This window comes from Synchiropus splendidus, chromosome 5 (genome assembly GCF_027744825.2).
Source record: "Synchiropus splendidus isolate RoL2022-P1 chromosome 5, RoL_Sspl_1.0, whole genome shotgun sequence".
Classification (NCBI taxonomy): domain Eukaryota; kingdom Metazoa; phylum Chordata; class Actinopteri; order Syngnathiformes; family Callionymidae; genus Synchiropus; species Synchiropus splendidus.
Genome location: NC_071338.1, coordinates 32123500 through 32133088, shown reverse-complemented (window position 1 = coordinate 32133088; position 9589 = coordinate 32123500). Strand labels below are relative to the sequence as shown.

The 9589-nt window shown below is 48.9% G+C and overlaps 1 protein-coding gene across 5 annotated transcripts in view; it reads right to left on the bottom strand.

Annotated features, from left to right (window-relative positions):
- Nucleotides 1-905: 905 nt before the first annotated feature.
- The window catches only part of myo5aa (myosin VAa), a 36135-nt gene continuing 27451 nt past the window's right edge, over nt 906-9589 (bottom strand). The window contains exons 26-42 of one of the 5 annotated variants that reach the window (XM_053865102.1): nt 9400-9534; nt 9213-9269; nt 8745-8972; nt 8223-8323; nt 8072-8119; nt 6412-6492; nt 5075-5273; nt 4847-4912; nt 4517-4610; nt 4298-4447; nt 3605-3759; nt 3440-3529; nt 3210-3360; nt 2857-3139; nt 2615-2789; nt 2427-2507; nt 906-1116 (exon numbers count right to left, since the gene is read on the bottom strand). In XM_053865102.1, the coding sequence (XP_053721077.1) occupies nt 964-1116; nt 2427-2507; nt 2615-2789; nt 2857-3139; nt 3210-3360; nt 3440-3529; nt 3605-3759; nt 4298-4447; nt 4517-4610; nt 4847-4912; nt 5075-5273; nt 6412-6492; nt 8072-8119; nt 8223-8323; nt 8745-8972; nt 9213-9269; nt 9400-9534 (2247 nt within the window). In that variant the 3' untranslated portion in view covers nt 906-963. The remainder of the gene's footprint in view (nt 1117-2426; nt 2508-2614; nt 2790-2856; nt 3140-3209; nt 3361-3439; nt 3530-3604; nt 3760-4297; nt 4448-4516; nt 4611-4846; nt 4913-5074; nt 5274-6411; nt 6493-8071; nt 8120-8222; nt 8324-8744; nt 8973-9212; nt 9270-9399; nt 9535-9589) is intronic. The other 4 variants (XM_053865098.1, XM_053865100.1, XM_053865099.1 and 1 more) reach the window with 4 other exon arrangements.

Below are 9589 nucleotides of genomic sequence, written 5' to 3'. Positions count from 1 at the left end.
ATGATGTGAGACTCCTTCACACTCAGCAACCGGGGTTGAGTCAAAACAGCATGAGACTGTCACATACAAGGCTCAACCGGCTGAAAATGATTCATCAGTGAATGGACGGATGCAGAGTCAGAGACTTGATCCACATTTTCTGGTTCTGCTACGTCAGAATTAGCATCGGCTGAACCTCCAAAAATGCTTGTTGATGAAAGAGGAGTAGAAATGAAGAAGCGGAGTGACATGACAAGATTCTGCTGTTTTTTTCCCCCAACTTTCTGGAGTGGCTCGACAACAGAAGAAAGATTTGAGTTCAACAGCGGCTCTGAGGTCGCGCCGAGGGCCTCGCTACATGGGTGTGTGTGTGTGTGTGTGTCAGCCCACACCAAACATCAGGAAGGCTCAAGAGGCTTTTGCTTGTGAAGACAGAAAATACTGCGATAAATTCTTCTTAAAAAAAGAGTAAACAAAAGTGCAAAACACAGGAATAAGCAGCGTGTGTATGTGTGATATGCGGCTCTACTTCCTCCCGTCACTCGCGAGCGACACCCCCAGTCTGGACTGAGACCCAATGATCTGTGGGGAAAAGGCTGGGCGCCTGTACAATAAATAAAGTGGATGATCTGCCATATATTAGTCTTATTTATAGCTTTATTTATATATGTATAAATAATATGGTACAGACGTGGGCGAGTCGATTGAGCTGGAGGATGGAGGAACGAGGACGAGGCTTTCAGGGAAGTACACAACTTGCTAATGGAGGAACACAACTAGAGGAGAGCTGCAACTACGCGGGGAGTTTTGGGGATCAGGGCGGGCCTTTGTACAAAGCCGTGAATGAAGTCAGAACGAGCGCACTAAGTTAAGAGAGTTGATTCTTGACGTCAGTCACACGACCCCGCGAGGACGGCGGGAATAAATATATGGCTCTGCTCACTGAACTGCGGGGACACGGCGAGTGTGTGTGCGTGTTACGGTTCAGACGCGGGTGAGGAAGGCCAGGTTGAGCGAGCCGGGGATCTGGATGGTTTCCAGGGCCAGGCTGGAATGGTTGAAGGGGAACGTGACTGGATAGATCATCTTCGTGTCCATCAGCAGCTGAGGCGTCTCGCAGCGGTCTCGCAAACGGGTCTGCGAGGGAAACATGGCAAGCACGGCGGTTTGTTAGACTGACTGCACTTCTTCATTCCACCACAAGATGACAGCCCGGTCACTTAACCAACACCGAACCAAACCACTGACATGAAACGAACCCATCAACCGGGAGCTCCAGATTCTTGACCTTTAATCCCGACCCAAACTGTCAGGTCCTTCTCAACCCACAGGAGGATCAGATTAGAGAGGTGCATAATATCAAGCCAAAACACTAAACCACCCTGGTATTGAAGGTAAAAGGTGAATAACTGTATTTAAACTGTGTCAGACGATAGAAGTGGACCAAATCTGCTCCATCATCTGACTGTATGAGGCTCGCTACAGTGGGGAGTATTGTGAAACAATGAACTCCCAAAGACGGATACGGTGCTACAGATGGAAGGGAGGAGAACACCTGGAGTTCCTGTGAAGAGCGCCATTTTGACACAAACAGATGCTTTTTGATAAAAACAGTCTTCCAAGAATGAAAAAGGGGAACTGATATTGCATTCTGGTTAGGTCCTGGTTAGAGATTGACTCATTCACATACACAGTTTCAACATCAGTGTGCAGCAAAAAAACTGTTCAAATATTGGCCTGTTGCGTTGGACACGCCTGATGAAAGCGGTTTCAGGTCATTCTTCACATGACCACTCGAGGGAAGCAAAAGCCCCGTACATGGTTGAAAAGTAAATCACTTTGTTTTCAATTATTCATGTCAATTTGATTCATTTGGTTATATTTTATTAAAGCCGCAGTGTTTGATCTTATGCATGAGAACTAATCTAGGCCCATTGGAGCCAAGATGACTCAGCAGTCCCTCCAGGATTACTCTTTTCATTGTTGTTGTAGATTTAAAATTTTTTAATGACGCTAAAATAAGTCCATCTTTTTATGATGCTGTTCCTTGCTGACGGCGTGTAGTGAGTGCTGGTTATTTTGGGCGGGAGTCTGAGAGGTAAAGGTGGGGAATGTTTGTGTTCAGCGTCTCATTTAAACAGTGGTGAGGTGTTGCGCAGGGTCGGGATGTAGAGGGTCAGAAACAGCCTGGAGAGAGATGGATCTGGAGGTCGGCCATGTTTGTTGACGTCCCCATATAGTGTTCGGGTGATGCTGCACTAGTCACTTCCACTTTTGACTTCCCCCTATTCTACATTTCCATTATGGCAATTTGGACATTTAGGATTCAGGATCCTTCAATATCTCAACAAGGAGGGAGAGAACATGATGATTCCAACATTGCCATCTGCTGGAGAGACTGACCCCGTGACGCTAGATTCAGACCACAAGTAAAAAGAGTGCGTCACCTGAATGGTCCTGATGAAAGCGACTGACACTCGCTCCTCAAACTCGTTGACAGGGGTGTAGAGGTTCAGGATTTTTACAATCTGGAGAGAACATTGACACAAAAGTGAGTCACATCAGGCGCTAAACACAAAACAAACATTTCCTCCTGACACAATAACATCAGGCGGATCAAGTGTTCTGCGCTGACCTGAGCCGTGGTGAGAGCCTGACACATGGAGCAAATGGCTTCAGCGTCTTCGTCCGTCTTCTTCTTCACCTGCAGCAGCTGCGCGGCCTGGATCAGCGGCTCCAGCGTCTCCTTGGCGCCGCACATCATCAGGCCTTTGTCGCGGAGCCACTCCTCCAGCTGGCTCACGTTGTACCTGAAACAAGGGGTCACGTGACGCGGAGGACGCAAACTCCGCCCCACACCCGGGGTGGCTGTCTCACCTGATCTGCACGCCCTTGCTCCAGGAGCACATGTCCTTGCGCAGCAGCAGGTTGTTGAGGGTGACGGCGCCGATGATGTAGAACTGCTGCTTCACCACCTGCCTGATGAGCTCCGGGTCGGCGCCGTGCTGACACATGATGGAGTGGAAGGAGCTCAGCTGCCTCAAGATGGAGTCCAGAGTGTAGGTGCCCTCGTCTGCGATGCTGGACGTGCGCTTCCGGAGTCCGGTGGGCTTCACACCCGACACCCCCTGGATGGTCTCATGCTCCAGCATGCCGGACACTGCCAGGGTGAAAGCAGCAGTGAACGCCAACCCTCCACCACCACGAGAGCCGGGCGGAGGCCAACTGACCGATCATGGGCTGCAGGATGTACTCCATGCACTTGATGAGCTGCTGATAGATCTGGATGGCCAAGTCGCTGATCACCTGTCTGTACTCGGCCAGGTCAAAGTTGGACAGGCAGTGCTCGTTCTGTCTGGAGGTGTTGTGCTTCATGAAGGCCTGGGACGGAGCACAGAGAGGGACGGAGAAGTTTAGGCCATGGAAGCCAGCCTCCAGCCAGCGCGGCGGTCGCTCTCACCGGGTCCCCGCTGTACTGCTTCAGGCAGTGCAGGAAGCGGCAGGTGTTGGCCAGCCAGAAGGAGACGCTCTCGAAATCGTCGCCTCGTTTCTGAGCACAAGACGAGGTCGGAGGTTAGGGAGAGGGCGGCTTGATCCTGCGGCAGCGAAACACTCCGGTACCAACCTTGAGGATCTTCTTAATACTGTTGATGGTGGAGGTGAGCAGGGTTCGCACCTTCTGGTCATCGTTCAGATAGTCGGCGTGCCTCAGGCACATGAACAGGATGTACGCCGGCAGACCTGGGATCAGATTCACCGCCACGCCTCGAGGCTTCAGCTCTGCAGAGCGAAAAGACAACGGCGCATTTCTGAACCGACCCACATGTATTCTCCCGCTAAATAGCACCATCTTGTGGCCGGTTTTAAGATTGCGCTCAGTAGACTGGGAAGAAAACGACTTGACCTCTCTGAATAGTGAGGATTAAGATGAAATATCAGCGTCATCTCTTTGACTGAAGGGCAGGTCGGCACTCAGCGACAAAGCTAAACATTGAAGAGTCATGGTGGAGGTTTGCAGCTCCACCCTGAGGTCAATTCTGAGTCAACGGCGTCTTTTTAATGCTTGTTTGAAGTGCCACTTCATGACCTGAATAAAAGAATAACAGAGGAAACACATTCCCTGGTTCTCAAGTGGATCCCAGTGCAACTCATCAAACCCTTACTGTTCTCTTTCAAGTGGGGAGCGGCACAACATCAGGTGGAAACTGACGTTCACTGGCCCATCCCACAGTTAAACTACAGGTGCCACGCTGCATCTGCAGCTGTATCAGGAGGTCTCGGCACACTTTGCAACTCCAGCAGCAGCTCCAGTTCCTACCCAGGATCAGGTTCTTGACCAGCTTGAGCTCATCCTCCTTCTTGTACTCCAGCATTCCCTGGAAGTCTTTCTCCCGACGTGGAATGTTGACCGGGTGGATGGGCTCGTCCACCATCTGTCCCGGGGACGTCTGACCCTCCGTCTGACCCGCTGGAAAACACCATAGTCTCAAGTTAAAGACAAGAACATCTGCCCAGGAGCAGGCGCTGTCTCTCGTACCGCCCATCTCGCCGATCCTCTTGGAGTAGACCTTCAGCTGCTTCTTCAGCTTTCGGATGGTTCTGTCCTGCTTCTCCAGCTGCTCCATCAGATCCTAGGACAGCAACACAGCAGTGAGGACACATGCAGGGCAGACGGACAGTTTCACTCTGGTTCCAGCAGCGAAGCAAAGACTGAAGACAAGAGCAGGTTCAAAATGGAGTAGCAGACAGTGTGAGCTGCGAGTGGCACGCGGCGTGAGTTAGTCCTGTCGAGAGTTAGAGATGCTGAGCACCATGGGTTAGACAATGAGCCATGCACCCCCCCCCCACACACACATGCTCTACATACAACCATCCGTCGTAATATGATGACTCGGGCCTCTCGAGATGCTGTGGGGTCTGCAGCCATGAGTTCCTGTCAGGTGAGTTTTATAAATGAGGGACAATGTGGAGCGATGAATGTCCACCATGTGACCATGAGTGAATGAACGAAATGGCAGTACAGCATGTACAGGTCAGGTTTGAATGGACAGCTCTTGGTTACGGCCTGGATGCTGGACCACGTCGGCGCTCGTACCAGGTTCTCGTTGGTGAGTCGGGTGATTTCGTGCTGCAGACTGGCTTCGATCCTGGCCTCCGGAGGGAGCTGCAGGTTCTGCGCCAGCAGCTGCTGCTGCCGGTTGTTCTCCTCCTTGACGTTCTGCAGCTCGCCGCGCAGCGCCTCCACCTCGCTGTCGTAAGTACGCCGCTGGGTCTGCAGCTGCTGCTCCAGGAGTCTGAGTGAGGGCGGGACAGAGGAGAGCTGCAGTCAGTCAGGAGGCAGGTGGAGACATGAAGGACAGTGTAGCCAGAAAGACAAGCCCAGAAGTTCCTCTGTAGATGAAACCCAATTTATTGTGAAGAACCAGACTATGACAACAACACTGCATGAAAAACACTATGACCACCTGCCAAATATTGTCGAGCTCTTCCTGTGGACCCCAAACCTGATTATATTATTGCACACTTTTATAAACTCTTACACATATACATCTGTCAAAAATCCTACAAAAGAGTCAGTGTGTGTATCACGCACAAAACCCGGAGCTCTGTTAACACAGCAACGATAATGCACAATTTCCCATTGCAGCATTTGCTTACATCACAACGTCACGTGTCCAGTGGCAATACTGCCGGCACTGACCACTAGTGGCATGTGAGGCTTCATGAAAGAGGGTCCTCACTTTCAGAGTGGTATGATAGTTTAAAAGTACAGTGAGTTTCAAGACCCTTTAAGTACGTCGACTGGGGAAACAAAACAGTCGTAAGATGTAATTCTACAAACAGCAAAGAATTAGAGACCAGGGTTGATAAAACGGCAGTGACATTGGTGGGATTGCTTTGACTTTTTCTATCGAATTTAGTTCTTCTGTCTGACTTGTTTACTACTTACTTTATGTATCTTTTGTTCCATCTCAGTCATCATTCATCTTGTTTTCATCTTGTCTCTTTTTGTATGATGCTTGCGCAAAATGATTTTGCCTTATTTCATGTGTCTTGTATATTTGCACTGCCTGGCACTCAATAAGAATATTTTGAATTAAAAACCAAAAAGGTACTGTGAGGTTTCATTTAAATGGTTGTTCAAATCCGTAAGTGTTAGTGCCACCTAGTGGGCTGTGAAAATGAAGATAGTGTTTCATTCGAGCCTCATACGATGTCCCTACTGACCACTGCAGACTGGGAGCTCGAGTGTTGCAGCAGCCAAAACAGGACAATATTGGGCGGGTGGTCATAATGATATGGCTATCGGTCAGCGACTGATGTTGCTCTTGTTCCAGGCCGATATAACCGTTATCAGCCGTAATGACTAAAGCAATGCCTGAGAGAAACAGATGTGGGAGCAGAGGAGCATTTTCTCCACGTCAGCGACACCTGATGGTTTCTTTTAAGCCCTGATTAACCAGCCACAGCTCCCCGTCCTCATTCAGCTTATGGAGCTCTGGAGCCGCAGATCTGACACAACAACACAGGAACATGAAAAGCACAATGAACACAACACGAGAGCAAGCAGGGCAGGTGAGGGGGGCGGGGCTACATATGAGGCAGAGGGAAGGATCTGCGTCTGTCAGAGAAGCCGTTCTAAAGAGTAGAGCGTCTGAAGTCCAGTTCTCACATCACTCTGAATCCACCAGGATCTTACTGACTCTGGTAAAGTGGTTCCATCGCTTGAGCGCCACCTATCTCAACATGAATGTGAGGAGTGAAGCAGGACATGAGACAAACAATGAAGCAGTTTTCCATGCAGGTTTCATGCCACTGAGCTGAGATGAGAGGCCACTTTCTCTCACTAAACCTTCCACTTCAGGAGCTCAGACATGCGTCATGCTCGACACTGTGCAGTTCTTTAGTCACTCCAGAGACTCACGTTAGTTCCCCATGCAACCGCATTAGAATTCAGGTCAAACCTATAGATAGGACTGCACAATATGATCAAAGGAAACTATGCCGACCAAAAAAATAAAAACATTTAAGATGGGTCTCATTAAGAAAAAACTTCCAGGAAGTAGTTTAGTGTTGTGTACTGACATTTGATTTTATATTGCACCTTGTTGAAGTGTCTATATTCGTGACTATATGATTTTTTTAAATTATTGTTTTATTATTAGAAGCTTGACTACTACAGAACTTCACGTGACTGTGACGCACACAGTCACAGCCATAACTATAATGCACTAATAACTGGCTAACTAAACTAAATGGCTTTACTAAATAAATAACTAAATAGTTTTTTCAGAGTTTCGCTCTCAGCCAAGAATTTTTCAGAACATTTCAGTGCTTTGCTATAACAAACAGCTCACAATACTCTGTTAGACAGGTAGGGACCGTGGATTTGGGCTCATATAACTGTCATTACTGCAGCTCCTAGGACAGTATAATACAAAACACTAAAATGGCAGACGTGTCAGTGACTGTGTTCAAGTTGGAATGGATCAGAAATATCAATTACAAGTTAGAATAGTCCGTGTCAGGAGATAAATCCTAAATTTCAACTTCAAAAATGATCAAAACTATTCCTGAATCAGTGTATATTCTCTTTCTACAGGTTTAAACTCAACTTCCAGCAAAGCCGTTCTATTTGGCAGTTTATTGAGTTGTGTGAGCTGCAGTTATATTGATGTGTTTCGTTCTTGTATATGATGACACTGTTCAGCCAAGAAACACTGATTCATGTTTAGTTCAGAGAAGTCAACAGAGACTTCAGCCTCAAATAATTGGATTTTTTTTCATCAATTATTCAATGGTTCTGGGGTTAAAGGTTGAAAAATTCAATAGAAACAAAGACAAAATCAGCACTTACAAAGATCCCAATATTCAGTACTCCATGCGCTGTGTTTTCTATATTGTGCAGACCCAAACATACTCAGAACTATAAGCAGAGCTGCTCCTGGACATGCTGTTAGCGTCCAGCGGCTAACACAGCTAACGCTCACTACACTGGGTCAGAGGCTGCTCCCAGTGAAGCCACTGACCCTGCGGCCATGCAGCCTCCTGCTCAGTGGCCCGTGGACCACAGCTCCCAGCTCCAGGTTACCTGAGCTTACTCAGCAGTTCGCTGACTTCCAGCGGCCTACACAAGAACCTGCACAGGACAAGGCAGCATTCACATGTCTGGCACCACGTGAGGCTACGACGTGGGGCCTGGGGCTCTTTTGTTTGAGGGACGGAGGTCTGATGCCACGTACCTGTTGGTGTCCTTGAGCCCCACGTAGGCTTGTTTGATCTCATCTGCATCCTTCAGTTTGGAAACATCATCCACGTACACCGACGTTTCAGTCATGGTCTCCTGCAAGGTCAATCGCACGGGAAAACATCAGGCCAAAGCTGAAGATCTGGGGACATTATGTTTAACTTAATTTGCTCTTTATATTTCTATATTTGTCAAATGTGAATTGTGATGAGGAGCGTTCACTACACTTCAATTGTATTGCTGAATGAAAAAACAAAGGTTTGGCAGACAGATGTTAAATAAACAAGCAGGATGTGACTGTACCTTCTCATCCTGGGGCAAAGCGTGGATGAAGGGGAGAAGGTGGAGACGAGAGTTAGACACAAGCGCAGCAAGAGTGGGAAACAGACAAACAGTCGTGATCAAACATTGGTCGACACACAGAGCAGACTTCCAGGGCTACGATGAACCGAGCAGAATGGGAAACGAGACGTGAACAACAAGGATGAATGGAGAGAAATTGATCTGCCATCTGTACCTTGTGGTGCATCGCCTCCTTCTGGCTCACCAGCTGCGAGCGCAGGATCAGCACCTCCTCCTTACGGACCTCCAGCTCCTCACACGAGGAGTTGAGCTGGTCCAGGAGCACCTTGTACGCCGGCGAGCCCGGAGCTCCAGCACCAGTCGCTGCGTTCCCCAGAAGGCTTTGCCTCATCTCGGACAGGTCGTGCTTTAACTTCTTGTTCTCCGACTCCAGCTCCTGACGCTGCAGCAGACACAGATTTAGATCATTAGAAGAGTCTTCAGAGTCAGTAGCACCAGGATGGGAAGAGAAGTTAGGAGTAGGTTAGATGAAGGTGTGCATGGGGAGGGCCTGAAAAGGACGTGACGTGAGTATATCAGAGGGGGAGGAGATGTGTGGACCAGTGGAGACAGCGTTGGACCATGAATGTTGGAGCTGATGAGGAGGATGACAGCCACTTAGGTGGGACAACAGCCAACTGACCTTGAGGGACTCGTACTCCAGCTCAGCGCCACGGGCCTTCTTGAACTCAGCATCATCCTGAAACACACAGCAGTGGTTAGAACCAAGATCCAGACCACAAGATCATCTGAAGAGCCTTTGCTACAGTGTAAAGACTCTTCACACCAACGATTCTCGTGACCAACAACTCAAGCTCAAGTGGGAGTACCCTGGCTCTAGCCCGCTGAAACTGCTCCTCTTTGTTTTCCAGCTCGTTGCGCAGCGACTGCTTTTCTTGCTCCAGTTCTGTGAGCCGCTTCTGGAGCTTGAGTGTGAGGGATGTGTCCATTCCTCGCGTCACGTCCTGTCGGGCAGACAGAGGTCAGGAATGAACCTGTGGGGTGGGCTGACTTGGGTCA